Source organism: Arvicanthis niloticus, chromosome 9 (genome assembly GCF_011762505.2).
Source record: "Arvicanthis niloticus isolate mArvNil1 chromosome 9, mArvNil1.pat.X, whole genome shotgun sequence".
NCBI lineage: Eukaryota > Metazoa > Chordata > Mammalia > Rodentia > Muridae > Arvicanthis > Arvicanthis niloticus.
Genome location: NC_047666.1, coordinates 53,476,359 through 53,494,818, shown reverse-complemented (window position 1 = coordinate 53,494,818; position 18,460 = coordinate 53,476,359). Strand labels below are relative to the sequence as shown.

The 18,460-nt window shown below is 35.8% G+C and overlaps 1 protein-coding gene across 7 annotated transcripts in view; it reads right to left on the bottom strand.

Moving 5' to 3' along the window:
• Positions 1 to 18,460, bottom strand: part of Pparg (peroxisome proliferator activated receptor gamma) — a 129,410-nt gene that overhangs the window by 60,155 nt on the left and 50,795 nt on the right. The window contains exon 1 of one of the 7 annotated variants that reach the window (XM_034512395.2): positions 8,624 to 8,758. The exons of the other annotated variants lie outside the window; for them this stretch is intronic. Within the exon in view, the coding sequence (XP_034368286.1) occupies positions 8,624 to 8,705 (82 nt within the window). The 5' untranslated portion in view covers positions 8,706 to 8,758. Of the gene's footprint in view, positions 1 to 8,623; positions 8,759 to 18,460 lie in introns of those variants that run through there. 7 annotated transcript variants of the gene reach the window in all.

The window sequence follows — 18,460 nt, the reverse complement described above, 5'->3', positions numbered from 1 at the left end:
TTGTTTATTCAACATAAGAAAACATTTTTGTCCTGCTGCCTACTTAGAACTATTAGAAACCATACCCAGTGCTTCTCTGGTTTGATTTGGCAGAAGATGGAGCATCTAATATGTATCTTTGTACGCACATTTCTTTATAATAAGCCAAAAGGCTCACAGTAAACGTTTGAATTCAGATCAACAAAGCCTCAGAGAAGCTGTAGCCTTAGCCTCAGCCTCTAGAAGGAAAAGCACACTCATATTTTATCTATAGAAATTCAGTTTTTCTTGTATTGGCCACATGTTGTTTAGGTAGCATGTTGTGAGGTATGGGGAGAAAGAAAAGATGACTGGATCATATTGACCATCTCTCTTGCTTCCTGACCCACAGATTCATATCCTTTCCTACTATGGTCAACCTAGCTCAATCATGGTTTATGGTTCTTCTGTTAATCTTTCTTTCTTATGTTTCTAAAGAGAGATTCTAGGAACAATCTAACTGCTGATAGCTAGTACAGTTGAATTGAAATGATTACTTTGTCCAGTATACATTGGTACAAAGTCAAGTTGTGCTTATCCAGAAATGAATAAAAGCACATTATTATAGGTTCCAGGGACAATAAAAAATCATAAATAAGATGGGGTGTATCTCAGTAGAAGAAGATATTCTTGATATGTACAAGGCCCTGGTTTAATCTTTAGCACACCGGCACAACACACAACACAACATAACACATAGTTTATAAAGGCTATATTATAAAAGATTCTATGCTATAGAGTTAACAATCTAGATGAATTGAGCCTCTTCCTTGGGCCTGTTCCTTAAAACACAGTCTTCCAAAATGTACCCAAAAAGAAATAAACAATTGAACAGGCCTATATCTGCTTAAAAATTGAATAAATAATTAATAACCATATGAAACAGAAGGTCAAGGTGCATTTATTGGTCAGTTCTACTAGTCATTCAAGGCAGAAATTGTACCAGTTCTTTGCCAGTAGAAACAGATATAATGATTCTTGATGAGAGGAGTTGGGGAAGGAGTGGGGGTGAGCATAATCTAGGTACATTGTATGAAATTCACTAAGAGTTAATAAACTATTACAAAGAAAAAATAATTCTTGATACTATGAGGCCAGAATTATCAAAACAAGATAAAGCCTTACAGAGAATTAAGCCCTGTAAATAAACTTGGTCATAAATATGGACACAAAAATTTATAACAAAATATTTAGAAATTGAATCTAACTGTGTATAAAAACTATACACAGAAGGTGTAGTGTTACATGCTTTTAATCCTAGCACTTGGGAGGCAGATCTTTGAGTTTGAGGCCAGCATGGTCTACATAGAGAGTTCCAGGACATCCAGGGCTTCACAGTCAGATCCTCAAACAAACAAGCAAACAAAAATCATATATACTATTTATCTTAACTATGCATAAAATTTCTCATTGATAACAAAGGAAAAAGCCTAGGTGAGTGTGGTGGTGATTTCTTTAAATACAGTAAAAAAAATGTATGATCCATGAAAGATAAACTGACCTTTATTAAAATTTAAGTTGTCTACTCTGTACAAAACTATTTCAATTAAATATCTGTAAAAAACACACATTTGATGACAGGCATGGTAGTGCTAGTATATTTAATATACTAGCACTCAGGAGACAGAGGCAGATGGATCTCTGTGAGTCCGAGGCCATCCTGGTCTACAGAGTGAATCCAGGACAGCCAGGGCTCTGTTATACAGAGAAAACTTATCTCAAACAAAACAACAACAACAATCAAAACAAAAACAAAAACAAAACCACAAACCAAAGACAAAAAACAAACAAAACCAGCATCTGATAAAGGTTTTCTTCAAAATACACAAAGAACTCTTAAGAAACCAAATAAGCTAGGCAGTGGTGGCGCATGCCTTTAATCCCAGCACTTGGGAGGCAGAGGCAGGTGGATTTCTGAGTTCGAGGCCAGCCTGGTCTACAGAGAGAGTATCAGGACAGCCAGGACTACACAGAGAAACCCTGTCTTGAAAAAAACAAAAAAACAAAAGCAACAACAACAACAAAAGAAACCAAATAACTTGATATAAAAATAGGACAAAGACTTGAGCAAGAAGATAAGACCTTCAACCTCATAAATCATTAGAAAACCTTCAAATACTGACAACACCAGCAGCTGGTGAGGGTGTGGAGTGACAGGAATACTCCCTTATTACCAGGAGGACTGTGACAGGGTCTGTGACTTTGGAAGAGTGTAGCAGTTCTTATAAACCTCCCATACAATCCCGTGGCCACACTCCAAACTGAAAACTTAGGTCCACACAAAAAACTGCACACAGATGCTTATTACAGTTCTATGATTGCTAATATTTGGAAGATACCAAGGAATCTTTCAGCAGATGAATGGATAAATTGTAATACAGTTGGACAATAAAATACTTAGTTCTGAAAATGAATGTATTATCAAGCCATGAAAGACCAAGAAAGAAGCTTATATCACTTAGGGAAGTAGCTAATCCACTTTAAAAAAGAGATTTATTTTAAATCATTTTATGTGTAGCTGTGTGCACCTGAGTCTGTCAGTCTATCTATCTATCTATCTATCTATCTATCTATCTATCTATCTATCTATCTATTGTGTATGCAGGTGCCCTTGGAGTTCAGAAAGAAGTGTTGGAAGTACAGGAGACCAGCTTGGTTTTAATGAGTCAACAAGTTGACTATTATGTGTTAGGTATTTTGTTCTTTTTTCCCCCCTAGGAATAGAGACTAAAACATGGGTTCTTTTTCAGTGATTACGGCTTAGGGAATACTCCAAAACAGAAAATAAGAACAGGCTGTCTCTCTTAAGGGCTAAATTACATGGTGAAGATTATCAGTGTCAGAGGGTTTTAATCTTATTTGACTGTTATTAATGAGAACTGTTCTTTACCAAGCTTTGTTCTGGGTCTCAAGGATACAAGTGAATGATCAACCTGACCAAGATCTCTGCCTCTTTGGTGCCAAAGATCTAAAGGATGAAGCAGACTATAAGCTATAAATACAACTAGCCAATAAGCTATACAATTTAGAAGAAAATGACAAGTCCTTTTGAAACAGGAAACTAGAGAACAGAAGAGGAAAAAGAGAGGAAAAGGCTGTTCTTACTGGAAGGTAAGATCTGAGCAAAAAGTTGGGGGACCAAGAGAAACAGTCAGGGATATGTCAGAAGAAGAGTGCTCATGGAAGAACAGGAGCTGAGGAAACAGACTCTGGGCAGGTCTATGCATGGAGTGTCAGGCACTAGAAAGAATGCCAGTGATGATGCAGCAGAGCCAAGAGATGAACAGGGGAAGAAGGGAACTGTAGAAGTCTCCTGGGGTTAGGTAGGCATTACAGGGCTAATTTGGGCTTTTGTTCATTACCTGTGAGTTCAACAACCTCTAAAGGGTGTTGAGCTAGGGGAGTCCTGACTTAAACATAATGGATAAGAGGTAGGTGCAGAACAATGTTGGGAGGAAGGGCAGATGCATTTAACAAACAAAACCTGTCAAGAGACTGTTTTCTAGTCCAGAGTGGATTGGATCAGGCTCTTGGCAGCCCAGAAAGTAGAGGAGAGACCACATTTTCAGACTGGAGGAGACAAGAACCATTAGATGTGGATATTCAGAGAAAGCTTCACAGAACAGGTTGAAGTTCTTTTAACCTGACCTTGAAAGACAAGGAAAATTTGAAAAGGTAGAAGACTGGAAAAGGCATTTAAGGACATACTAAACTCAGAAGCAAGAGGTAGTATGGCTATATTTTTGCAAAGTGAGATTAGTCTGAAGGGAACCAGGTATGCCACTTCCTGGGATATGTGGGAAGGAAGGCAACATATATGAAGTAGATCCAGGCTACCAAAGGCAGTGGAAGGCAGTGGAAGGCAGTGGAAGGCAGTGGAAAGCAGTGGAAGGCAGTGGAAGGCAGTGGAAGGCAGTGGAAGGCAGTGGAAGGCAGTGGAAGGCAGTGGAAGGCAGTGGAAGGCAGTGGAAGGCAGTGGAAGGCAGTGGAAGACAGGCAAAGGTGTGAACTCCACAGCACTGTGGTGCCTTGTAAGCGCAGGCACCACAGTTAGAAGACTGACGGAGGCAGCTTGAGAGCTGTTCACCTGCAAATCTAGAGTGGATGTAAGAGTTTCTCACACACAGTAAACCTGGCATGGACTAAGGAAGGTTAGCTCACATGTAACTGATAGTTGACTGTTTCAAATCGACTTCATAGTAACCACTCATGGCTCTCTCCACATGTGGAAACCTTAATCTTGTCTTGGCAATCTCTTGTTCAGATAAAAATTACACAGTTCTAAAGCACTGGTGTTCAAATACCGTGTGACTTCAGTTCTGAGGTTGTAAGCATGGGGTTGCAGCTGCTATTAGTTGCACACGCAGTGCCTGTGTGTCAGTTAGCTACAGGTACAAAGCTGTGCATACGAAGAAAAGAGTAGCATAGTAGAAAGGTACAGAAACCCAATTGTATTCAAACGACTCCAACACAAGTACTCAGCACCAGTAAATGGCCAAGAAGCATTCTATGGCCATTCTAAATTCTATGGTATAGAATTTAGAATTTATGTGCCTATGACCCCAGCACTAAGGAGGAAGAGACAGAAAGGTTTAAGGTCTGATAGCAAGACCTTGCCTTAAAAAAATCTTGTGTTTTCTTGTAAGTGACAATTCTTTCATGTTTTTCATATACTTTAATTCACAATTGGGTGTGAGAACTGACCATTCTAGACACCAAGTCTAGAAATGGACCAAGTCTTAGAGTTAAAGATAGAAGTTAAAATCAGATAAATCAGAAATACAGACAGAACTAGAGCTGTGCTAAGGGAAAAGTTAAGACCAACAACTATAAAATTCTCTTAAAACGACTTGCATTGTTTTCCTTCTTCACTGCTGGGGATGAAACCAGGATTTTTGCACATGCTAGGCAAGTACCCCCCTCCTTCCCCCTACCCTAGCCCCAACCCCCATCACATTACAGCTCTCTGAATTGCCATTGCATGAAAATGTAGGAAACTTAGAATAGGATCAATAATTTAAATCTTTTCTGCACTTTCATGTCAACAGATAAAGAATATCATATCCTAGAAAAACTCTCCTGACCCCGAGGGAGAAAATGAGTAATCACTGCTTCCATTTAAACCCAAAGACCTAAAGAACACTTTCAATTTTTGGCAGTTCAGTTTCTTCAGAGACAATGTTAGTGCAGTGGGAAGTAATTTTGTCATGTTTAACACAACAAAACAATGCAACCCCAGGCTGGAAATGAAGCTCAGAGGCAGGCTTGCCTGTCAAACACAAACTTCTGGGCTCCAGCCCCAGTACTTAACTGGCTTTTTGTTTGTTTGCTTTTTTGCTTGCTTTTTTTTTTCTCTTTTTTCTTTTTTGAAGAAATATAAAGTTATTTTCTTCAAGTTTGATTATTTTCTTCTTAAAATACTCGTGGGGGTTTCTAAAGATGCCTCCTTTTAGCGTTGGTAGTATAGTGGTGAGCATAGCTGCTTTCCAACAAACCCCCTTTTATTCAAATAACTGTCACTTATTTTAGGGCAGTGAAGATAACCTCAGGTTTTGTTTTTCCATATTTTCTGCTTAAAATGTAAGATATTCTGCTCTCGGAGTCTTCTATCTGATCCTCCAATAACTACTATGACAAGGACTAAAACAATAAGTGTCACAAGAGGCCTTTAGATCTGCCTTCACAAATAGTGTACTATGTAAGCTTCATGGCAATCCTGTTAACATTCAGGGACAAAGGAGGCACAAAGAAAAAAGGAAAGTGATTTGCTCCATTCATGAAACTTGTATGTGGGCAATACAGGACTGGTCCTTATATTTTGGTTTCTTCAAACTTCCGACCAGGTGAGAATTTTAGTCAATTATCTGTTTTTAGTATACCATTACCTAGAGCCCCTTAGACAGCTTAAAGATCCCCCATAGAATGGTATGCAATCAACACTGCTCCCATCTCTGAGGGACTCTAGTTTCGAAGGGCTCTATTGCAGCATTTGTCATGTTTCTAAGACGCATTTCCATTGCTCAACAAGCTCCAGAGAACAAGTGTCATCATCCTTCAAGCTCTGGTGCAACAGCTGAAAATTAAAGAATCCACACAGGACTGAGTCTGGCACTCAGAGTGGGAGGCATACTGAGCATGAGTCCGAGGAAGTGTCCCTTGCACTGTGCCAATTTTTATTAGTGAAAATCAGAGCCAACATGAGGTTACTTGGGGTTGCCTACAGAACTTTTGAAAAAGAAAAGAGTGAGATGAAAGGGACCCAGTGTTCGTGGAGCCTTGAAAAAACGTGTAGATGTCTCTTTGGGACCCAGTGCTCATGGAGCCTTGGGAAAATGTGTAGAGGTCCTATTTGGGCAGAGTGGTTGAAAGGGTAACTTTAACTTCATAGGTATGACCAATGCATCTAGACCTTTAGGACCAAAACTAAACATTTTTTTTCTATTTCTACAGTAGTACCCAGCTCTTGTACCACCAGCCAATCTACTTTGCCTCAGATAAAGGAACGCCTAAGCTTATGGGCTAGGCCAAAGATAGAATCTCTACAGCAGGCCATCAATGCTGGCCTTGGATAGCTAATGATGATTGTATACTTGGTTTATTTCTAAGTTTATCTGTTTGTTTTAGCAGGAGTGGAATAAATATTTAATGGTCAACCACAAAACACAATAGATGCAAGAAATGGGTTCTTGGGCTTTAATAGCTTAAATTTTTAGTAGAAAAACATTTATGAATAAACCAGATGACCATAAAAGCCAAAGTTCAAATCATTAGTAAAAATTATAATTTTTAGTAATTAAACTATTAAAGTTAATATTTTAATACATCAAAAGATTATGTTGCTCAGGCTAGCCCCAACTCATGTTTATGACTGATCTTCCCAGCATTGTCTCCCAAGTAGTTGAGTGCAGCAGCACTCCTGGAAAATAATTCTATTTGTACCATTTTGATGAAGAAAGTAAGTTTTAGTCTATTAGAGAGATTTCAGACTCAGAGTAATTACATTTAGGACAAAGTCATGGCATGAAAATAAAAGATTGGTATGGAATAAAAATCTTGATTATTTAACCATCTCTTGACATAACCAGCATTTGACCTCTAAGGCAACCTAAAGTATTCGTTGTGCTATGTTCTAGACAAGTTCCTTTCAAAGAGACAAAAGTACCAAAGTTTGAATCAAGAACTATTTCATAATGTAGTCAGGATATTCTTTCTCAAGGCAGGCTAAATAAAACTAATATAGATAGCACTCACTTTTATGGCTTACAGAAAAATCGAATATTTTATAGAATATAGTGAAACTAAACTTCTGTATAAGAAATTCAGATTATATATATAATATATATGATATATATATGATATATATATGATATATATATGATATATATATAATATATATATATGAATGATAGGACTAGGGGTCGGATTAATGATAGACAGTGAACTCAATCCTGAGTTAGATTCATAGCAACACACACACACACACACACACACACACACACACACACACAAAGCAGAAAATGATTTCAGGAAAAAATTTTCACTTTAAAAACTGATGTTTTAAAAATTGTGACAAATGTGTTCAAATTTTAGGCTTCCAGAAAAAATTAAAATAAAACTACTAGTTTTAACTAACAAATGACTTTATTTTAATGCTTCTGCACTTCTATTATAAAACATAGTCACCCTAACTCAACAACCTATTTTATATGCAATCTATAAGACAAGAAAAATAAAACAAATAGAAACACTAGAATAAATAAGAAATGATACAAAACAGAAGAAGTTGTGCTTAAGAGACCCCAGTAGAAGGAGCTATAGAAATAGAGAATGTAACATTTGCAGTGGACAAGAAAAAAATGTTGAGAAGGGAAAATTTTGTTCCTGTGCAACAAATCTGAATAGAATTAATGGTAAATTGTTTATTCAGCACGCATTGAGCATTACAGAGACCTCATTTTCCTAGTGTGTAAAGTGAGAGGTTTAGAACAGATATTTTTCAATCAGACATTATGCTTGGAGTATCCTAAAAATTCTAAAAGAGAACTGAACACATTCTTTTTTTTTTTTTTTTTTTTTTAGATATTTTATTTACACTTCAGATGCCATCCCCTTTTGAACACATTCTTATACTCTAGGAGCAATTCTCCTTGCAATTCTCTGGGAAAAGAAAGATGTAGATTTCAAAGTATAATTAAAAAATACTTGAAGAAGAACAAAAATTCTACAAAAGGGATTAAAAACTTCAATAAAAGATATCTAACACAATAACGAGGGGAAGCTGATTCTTCAAGTGTTCTGAAATGCTCACACACATTTTTGGGACGTGTATGCAAATACAGGAACCAAAAATGAACAGGTCTGTTTTTGGATATCAAAGTACCTTTAATGCTTATAATTCAGGAGATGGAAGCCATGCACAGAGATAAACTATATATTAGATTAGGGTTCTATGCTGAAGGTTCTGAATACATTTGTAAGTGATTACCATAAAAGTGACCAAAGGATTAATATATTATAGGAATACACGTGGAAAACAGACACGCAATTTCTCCCACACACGAGTGCCTGAAGCATCCCATGCAGCAACATCAGGAATGGACTTTACCTTGTGAAGTGCTCATAGGCAGTGCATCAGCAAAGGCACCATGTTCTGAGTCAACAGGAGAATCTCCCAGAGTTTCACCCATAACAGCATAAATAGAGATTTGCTGTAATTCACACTGGTGTTTTGTCTATGTCTTGCAAAAGATTGGTTGGTTAAAGGAAAAAAGCTTGTGGTCATCGAGCTTATGAATATGCTAATGAACCAAGACACCAGTTTTCAAATATTTGAGAGAGGTGGGAATAAACACAGGATCAGGCCTGAATTGGCTGGCACTGTCCTGATTGAGAGCCAGCTGTGACAAAATGGTGTGTCATAATGTTGTCTGCTGCTTTGGCAAGACTTGGTACATTACAAGGAAAATGTTGCTACACTGTCTCGCCAGTGACCCACACATTCAGTATTTTGTGAGGGGCGTGAACTGTACAGTATTTGGAATTACCAGAGCCGAGATTGTTCAATATTGATTGCTTTTTTAATTGCAGTAAAATACACACCAGTGACTTTAAAATAGAAAACCTTAATCTCTAAGTTATGAAACACCAGATAAACTTACTTGGTCAAAGTTTTTCTTAAGTATCCATCTTTGGTTGAAACTCCTAATCATTCTTCAAGGGGACTTAGCAAGAGTTTCTCTGTCAATAATGAAGCAATAGCTCAATGGGAAAATGCTCACTGGGTATCTGAAGAATACTCTTGTATTCAAATATATGTTCATTCTTATTTTAGATTTTGTTACCTACATGGGTACTGAATAATACATTTCTAAGGTGATTTATTCAACAAGTTTATAAGAGATCCAAAATGTTACTGCTATCCAAATTCTATAAAACTGAACAGTTGACAGAATAAAGGCTAGTAAAGTTTAAATTTTATATATCAAAGTTTGTGTTTTAAATTTCTTTATCTATCAATAGCAACTGCAGTAGTATTCCAATGGTTGATGTTTAAGTGATAAGTGCTATGTCACAATTTAAAAAAACTGGAGCTCTCCCTGAGAATAATCTATTACCAGAAGAAAAAAAAATTACCCTGCTAGGTTGGCAAGGAATTGTGGTCAGTTTTGTAATCAAGAAAACTCTGGCTTCTTGCTTAAGGCCTTTGCCCTCTTTGGCAGAAAAAAAACCTATCTGTGCCAAACTGCTAACGTGGGAGCAGCCCTTGTCACATAAGTGACCTAATATAATTCAGTGACTTGTGGACTTTAAAAAGAGTTCTAACACAGGGCAGCATATCAGATAGCAATAATTCCCTGAATTATATTTATCCTGATACCCCCAAATGGAATAACCATATATCTAGTTAATCTATGTTGAGTAACTATTCATTCTTCAAGGGGACTAGCAAAAGTTTCTCTGTCAATAATGAAGCAATAGCCCAATGGGAAAATGCTCACTGGATATAAATATCACTCAGTGAATTAGGAAGTTGGCAATTACATCATTTAATGATTCCCCCCAAATATTACTAAAGTAATTCAAGTTAAAGTAAGTTTCTCAGTAGTCCAAATAATGGGGTTAATGATCACTGTGTAGGGTTAGTTTTATCTCTATTTAACTTGAATTCTTAATAAAATAATTTCTCTTTTCTTAATGCTTAGAAACTTCCTTAAATTACAAAGTAATCAGACATAGGATGGAATCACAGACCCAGGATACAATACTTAAGGATATAATAGAATCCAAAATTTTTGGTGAAACTCACAGGTCAAAATCAATCACCAAATCAATCACTAAATCAATAATTAAAGTCAAGAACAGAAATAAACAGAGACAAATTTTAACAGAATGAAACAAAAACCGGAGTCCTATTCTATCCATAAATATTCCCATGTGATATCCCTGGCATCTGTGTCTAGAATGTAAAACTTCTGCTTCATTTCATATTATGAAGATCAATATGTTACTTGGTTCCCTTATTTCTGTCCCCAGATCCTGGTTTAACTTTTTGAACTTAGTTGAGGGTATAGAACAGTGGTAGAGCTTTTGCTTGGCATGTGTATGTAGTCCTGGGTTTGTTCCTCATTATGCCATCCTCAAAAGGGAGACATTTATTAAAACCTTAAGATTTTTCATGGGTATTTGAAATGCTAACATTTGGCAGAATGATACCATTTTAGAAGGGGTGTAAAAAGATGAGAAAGGGAGGCCCCTTGGTAATAACTGTGTCTTCTAAATTAAAGACAGGCAAGGCTAGCACTGGAACTCATCTCCAGTGCTCAGGCGCCATAGAGATAGAGGAAGAGGAGGCTTTTCCCTTAAGGGGGATATTAATGAGTACCTACATTATTCTATTTTCAATACCAATGACTATGGTGAAAGTGGAGGCTGATCTATCAATCCCTTCCTTCCCATGTCTATACATTCTCTCAATACTGATGTAGCTCACTCATTTCATATGACTCAGAATAGATCTACATTTGGTTTCTAAGGTCAACAGTCTCACCTGGTTCTCAGATTGTTTTAGTCTCTGTTATTATCTGGGTTGGCCTCCACATAGATATAGTCTTTCCAACTATCCTCCAAGGGATGGGATTTTGGACTCTGCCTATTGCTTCCTTTTTCCTCCCTCTCCCTCCTTCCCTTCTTCCCTTCCTTTCACAAGACAACATTTAATGTGTGTATATACTGGCTGACTAGGCTTTCTGAGCCTCTATTTCTTACTGCTTGCTTGTTATTCAACTGCACAAATTATTTTAGAAGTTAATTATTCCAGAGTAGCTGAATCTGGTAACATCTACTCCTAGGATTGTGCTTTGTCATTCTTTTCTTGCCCTAAGCTTCACTTGAAGCAAAAGCCTCTTGATCATTCTGTTTCATTCATTTGTTCAACAACTATTTATTGACAATATAAGAGATGGTAAGCCTTAAGCTTGGTGCTAGGGTACTAATGAACAAGATGTGTGTGCTCTTATGGACTTCAAAAACAGCCAGTAAACAAAAGTCTTAGTTTAAATAAATACAGAGCTTGGTACACAGCAGGTTCAATAAATTTCGCTTACATATTTAATGGCACATTTGAACCATACAACATATAAAATACCCGAGTTACTAACAAAATAGTTACACGGTATGGATTGTTTAAGGCAACTAATGTTTATTGCAATTTATTGTCCTACCATATTATTGTGCTAGGTTGCTTAAGAAATAATTTGCTCCCACGGACATACCGATAGGTGAAAATGGAGTCAATCTCATTTTCCTGTAATTATCCATCTATTTTGTTCTTAAATATTGGAAATACTTATTAACCTTATTTTATTTAATTTCCATTATCCATGTGTCCATTAAATGTTAAGTATTACTGTAGAAACCCCCAATAGACAAATTAATAAGCCACAGCTTTTAGCCTCAGTGAGTTCACATTTAATTTCATTTACCAAAACTATCCAAACAAACCTAAGAGATCATCTAGTTAACTTTGAAGGTCAGTTAGTACACATTCATATCAGAAATATATTTGTTTTAGTAAGGTTGTTATTATCAGGGGACAGTAATAACATCAGAAAATTCATAAGGTTATTAAGGATTCTGACATGTAGGGGGATGTCTGTGTCTTCAGAATCTTAATAATTCTTGTGTCCTACTCTTGAAATTCATGGTGAGATTCACAAAAGACCTTGTAGTGTTAAAATTATAACATTACCAATGTGTTATCAGAATTTTGCACCTCAGTGGAGAAGTTGGTCAGCACTGGTCTGTGGAAAGGGTTAATTTAGAGTCAAGAAAGAGACCAGCTGACACCAGAGAAGACTGACTCGCTTAGAGGATTGTAGTGCAGATTGAGATGAACATCTTGTCTCGGATTTTGGAAACATAAGGAGTGTGGATTTGGTTGTGGGTTCAATATTACATTCTTGGTAGGAGAAAGAAAGTAGGTAACAAATTATTCAACAAAGAAGATGGGAAGCCTATTTTAATACAAGTGTTGCCAAAGTGAGCACAGAAAGCTGATTTACTACTTTCTCTGTTTGTGAAACCTGAAAACATCTGATAGTTTGCTATTTGAGAAAGTCTGTGTTTTGGGTTTTTTGTTTGTTTGTTTTTAAAGACAGGCTGGCCTCAAACATACTTTGTAGCTGAGAATGATCTTAATTCCTGATCATCCTGCCTCTACCTCCCAAGTGTTAGGATTTCAGGAGTGTATGATTATCCTTGGTGAGGCTACTCTATAATATTTAATCTTGAGTGTTAATTGTGGAATCTCTAATTTGCTTTAAAAAAAGAAAGCCTAAATTTTTGTATGCTTCAAAGATAATTATATCCATAAAAATGAATAATTTAGTATAAAAGAGACCCCAAATTCATTAGTAAATGATCATATTAATATTGCTAGCATTACTCAGTGTTAGAATAATTTATTTAAACATTTTCTATGATATAGAATAAATAATTTAATATTTAATAAATTTGAATTTATTATACAGATTGAATTTAGATTTTTAGAATGTTTGATTGATTTCTTTTGTATAAAATAACATGTTCATATTGTTGATGAATAGTATTTTTGAATATTCTCATTTAAAGGTTGCTTTATTCAGTTTTACTGGTAAGTTAATGTTTATCTTGGCTCCTAAAAGTTTGGGAGCAATTTGGGGCTCTCCAGAGCCTAGCACAATGCTTCTGGTTGGCATTCAAATATTGTAGGGTTGTTTTGTTGATGATGAGAATGATGAGATAATAGTTGCTTACTACATTTATGTCTCATGTGTCATTCAAGGAGCTTACAGCCTAATGAATGGGTAGCAGCATCATTTGTTTTTCTTGTCCTAACAAGATTTCAGCTTTATGGTGAGGCATCCAAGAAACAGACAGACTGATTGGCCATTCCCTCCTGTCCTTGCCCAGAACAACTGCCTTTTTCCTAGCTCAGTTGAAGCTGGTTTGGAATTTATCTTCAAGTGGTTGGTTGTATCAACTTACGGTTTCCTCACATCATAAGGATGTGTGGTTGGAACACAGGCTTTGAGAAGAAACAATCCTGATACTAGATACCATTCCTGCAAGTCTGATACTCACAGAGGCAGAGAGCAAGGAAGGGCATTTATGCCATTTTGTTCACAGACACAACCTATTCTTTCATTAAAAACTATAATTTCATTCATATTTTAAGAAAGTAAAAATTTAAGGCAATTAACACAATAAATCTACATAAACTATATTATATGCTTTTAAGAAAAATAACTCAGTGAAATGAAATTAACTTGAGCCCATCAGCTCCAATGGATGAATACACACACACACACACACACACACATATATATGTATATATATATATACACACACACATATACATATGAAAAAGCCTAGCTTTTTCATAGATTTGATGTCTCAATTCTTAGAGCTAGGTTGCTCTTCTCTGGAGTGAGAAGGAGCCTCTTTGTAAAGTAAATAATCACTTTTTTTAAAATAAAAGACTCAAATTAAATTTACTTTTCTTTAAAAAACAAAAATCAGAAAACTTGTTAGGAGGTAACAAAAACACAGAAACAAAAATTTATAATTTTTAAGTTAAAAGTACCTATAACCTTCCATCATTAAGGTAGTAATTATTAATGTTTTTGGTTGATAGTTCTAAATTTTTTTTGTAAAATGAAATCGAGACATATGCTTTATGTTCTACCCTCATACATGCATTAAAAAAATCTACTAAGGTTTGAATATGTTAACGTATTTTTGTTTATTTGATTTTGAGACAAAGCTTCACTCAGGGTCTCCATATGCTGTCCAGGCTAGACTCAAACACCCAGGTCAAGTTATCTTCTTTCCTCAGAAGAAAAATTAAGGTCCCTTTAGTTATGATGCTAAGGTACATGATAGAATGCATATAATTATTTAAAATTTAACAGAAATTCTCCATGTTGTATTCACACATAAGCCAGCATCATTTATGTCTTTTCTACATCTGACTGATAACAAGGTGACAGCATAAAAGGTCTTTTTATGCAGAGAAATGAGGCCTCATAGTAAAATTTAAAGTCTCAAGAGAGGAGAAACAAGGCACCACAGTAAATTAAATGTCCCAAGAGAATAAAACAACTAAAAGCTTCCCCTTTCCCACTTTCTTTCAAAAGTTAACTTTTTTAATATTTGAAAGAGAACCAAACCTGTCTAGCCACTTTGTAGGGCTCAACTAAACACTTAAGTTACTATGCCTCTGAACCAAAGAATCCTAAACTATGTTAACTTGTCTTCTCATGTAATGTCTAACACCTGAAATTTTGTTGTAATTGGGTTTTTGGCATGAAAAAACACAATGGCCTAAATTATCAACATTTATTGATATGAGAAATCCTAGCCCTGTAAAGCATGTTTCTCTGTCAATTTGATTTTTATCAATTACTTTTTCAAGAAACTTCTTTCTTAGGCAACATCCTGTCATGAGAAAGCCATACTAGCAATCTGTAGATACTATAGCAATTCAGATCCACAGAGCTAGATATGAGTTTACTTCTGTAAAACACAATTGACCAATATTGTGATATGACTGAAGGAAATGTATGAACTATTAGAATCACTGACTGACAAAACTTTGTACCAGGACAATTAATACACTTAAACTCTTAATTTTTCCTATAAGAAAAATGAGTTTCAAAGTGACATTATTCACTTATGTCATAACTCAGATAGTAGCAGAGTTTGAATTACAAATAGTTTCTTGATTCTCATTTCAAAGCTACAAACTGTACTTTATCTCATTAAGATAAAACAATAAAACATTAAAATACATGTTGTAATCAATTATCCTTAAGTCTACCAATCACAGCCTACCAGTCTGGACGTATCTTCTTACTGACTCACTTAATGTGAATGAGTTAGCTGTGGAAATCAGAGTTCACAACAGAGTTCAGACCCAGTACTCTCTGGAAAGAAAGTACTTTATAGGACCTTCTTGACAGAATGTGCTACAATTCAGAAAGCAGTTTGGGAATTCATTTTGCTGACAAATGTCTTCTTGACTCATTTACAGATTTTACATTTTTAAACTAGTTTCTAGGGCTTTTCCGTTGTTAAGAGTTCCCACCTCCACCATGACATAGCCCTTTATTATTATGAGAATAATATTACTATGAGAAAATTTCTTTGTGGCAATAAAATTCTAGTAAGAAGTGTCTTAGAGCTGCATAGAATTTTTTATTTCCAGTTTGAAGCTAGGAGGTTATTTAAAAAATAACAACATAATAACTATTTAGAGCTTCAGTATGGAGCACAGGGATAGAGATGTTGATCAGAGGTAGAGAACTTGCCTAGCGTGTGTGAGGGTCTAAGTACAAGCCTCAGCAATATAGAAAAGTGAGGAAAGAAGTTTGCATGTGTTTTTACACAGTGTAGGATATCAGGGTTTTCATTTCAGTGCTGGAACTTACCAATGTCCTTACTTTGTTATGTCTTGTTAAACCCTTGTTCCCTCATCTAAAGAAGGGTTACTAGAATTTTAAATGATTTAAATAAACCAGTGCCTAGAATGCAATAGGCTTCCCAAATTATTATATTGGCTTCCCATATTATATTATGAATTTTTATAATCAAAACCTTGATCCCTATGCTTGATTCTTGGTTAACAAACAGAGCCATCACCAAATAACACACCCACTGATCCTATAATTTAATCACATATGTATTTCAGGAAGAAACTGCACATGTGGAACATGGAATTCTTAGGATCAAGTAGGAATTTTACAAATTTGCTTAGAAACAGACACATTCTGTTTATGATAGCAAACTGAGATCTGACACAGAATGATATAGAATTATAAAATGTGCTCACAAGAAACTGAATTTTGATGGTAATAGAATAATAAAGCACATAGAATGTATTTTTATATCAATTTTTCTATTTGGGTCTATTTATCAGGTCATAGTATATTATTAGGTCAATTACCTAAAGTTTTATCTCCTTAATGGTCTTTATTAGACACACTATGAGTTTTGTTACAGTTTAGTTCCATAAGTTTGAATTTATAAAGTAAAACTCCACCAGTTTCTGGACTGGGAACACTGGGAACAACAACAACAAAACCAACAAGTAGTTTTAAATTTCAGATGCTGTATTATTGAGAACCTGCTCTGCCAGGTGCTGTGCTGTCCTAAGATACACACTCCTGTTTAGACTTCATAAAAACACTGTGAGCTTGAGGGGCAGCTCTACTCTGGGAGAAGATGGCCAGTAGTAGGATTAGAACTGGGAGCTCACACACTATGCAACATAATTAAAGTATCACATAAGCATGAATAAAATCATGGTTACACCTGGAATCAATTCTCAAGCCTTCTTATGAACTTATGAGAGAGGAAGAGGAGAAGACACTGGGCTACAGAGCAGGTAGTGAGAGTCCATCAATCACCAATATGGAATGACAGTAATCTGATCTCTCCATTGTATGGCTATTTTTTCCTTCTTTGCTGCTAGAAAGCAATATGTGCAGTTATTGTGGCACTCATGTTCTTTAAAATATATTTTTAAAAAGATTTATTTATTTACTTCCATGTATGTATGTGCATCTCTGTGAATGTGTACCACATGCGCATGGATGCCTAGAGTCCAGAAGATGGTATCAGATTCCTTAGGGCTAGAGTTACAGACACTTGTGAAGCACCCAGTGTGTATACCAGGAACTGAATTCGGGTCCTCTTCAAATGGACATTATTAATTACTAAGCTATCTCTCACACCTTGGCATTCAGTTTCAATTATCACTCTGCTTAGGGTTTTAATAAACTTGATCCTTTCTTTTCCAAATCAATAATTTGAGTTTATAACATGAAGCTTTCCTAATTCTGTCATTCATAGATCTCTCAGCTGGCATTTCTCTATAGGAGAATATGTTCCTTCAGTAAAGTTGTGTAATCACTATGAAATGCAGTTTCTACTGGGAAGAAAGGCTAAATGTTTAATTTTCTTTTTTATTAAAAGCTAGATAATTTTAATACCTAACTTTCTTTGTTAGGTATATCAGTGTCTCCTGTTCATCGAACATTCATATTACAAAACATGTCTTTTTTTATTTCCACTTCACTTTTCTCTTATGACAGTTAAAAGTAAGACTTGTGTGCCCTGGTCCCTCAGATAACTAATCTTTTCTTTTTATCACATACACAAACCATTTACCAACCCCCAAATAACAGAATCAGTGTTTCAGTTTTACCTAAGTTTCCATCCACAGGGATTTTCAGTCTTTAGCAAGTAGTTTTCTTAAATGAGGGCAGGGAGGTTAGCAAATGACTTCAATTGGTGCTTCCAAAGTTATCTAGAATGTCAGCGCAGTTTTGAATATTAGGTTCAAGATTCCTGACAAGTTTGTGGACTAATTAAATCACATTTCAACTGTATACTTTATTCTTCATTCTCCAGGTTTCTGCAGATATACCAAGATCTAGGAGGGAGGATATTATGTTTATATGTTCACAAACATGAGTTTCATTTTAGTAAATATCACTTGAGATATTTTAAAAAAAAATATTAAAACACAAAGAGAGGGAGAGACCAAACAGGAAGACAGAAAGAAACAAGTTTCTCAAGTCTGAAATGGCTGTTCCTCCCCCCCCCCGCCCCCCACCTAAAACAAATATAAAATTGAGCCTTAACACAGTCCCTCTAATTATGTTTTTGTTATCTATTGCACACAGACAGATGAACAGCTCAAAATGCCTACAGTCACTCTGGGCAAGTTGACAAATATCCTACACATTGAAATGAGAAGTGGGAAGGAGGCCAGATTGCTTAATTGTTTGTTACTTGGGAGTCTGAAAAGGTGGACAAGCCAAAATCTTTATAGGAATCCAAAGAGTACAGCTCCTTCCTTAGGCATCTGGAAAAAACAATGGGCCAGATTCTCACTCTG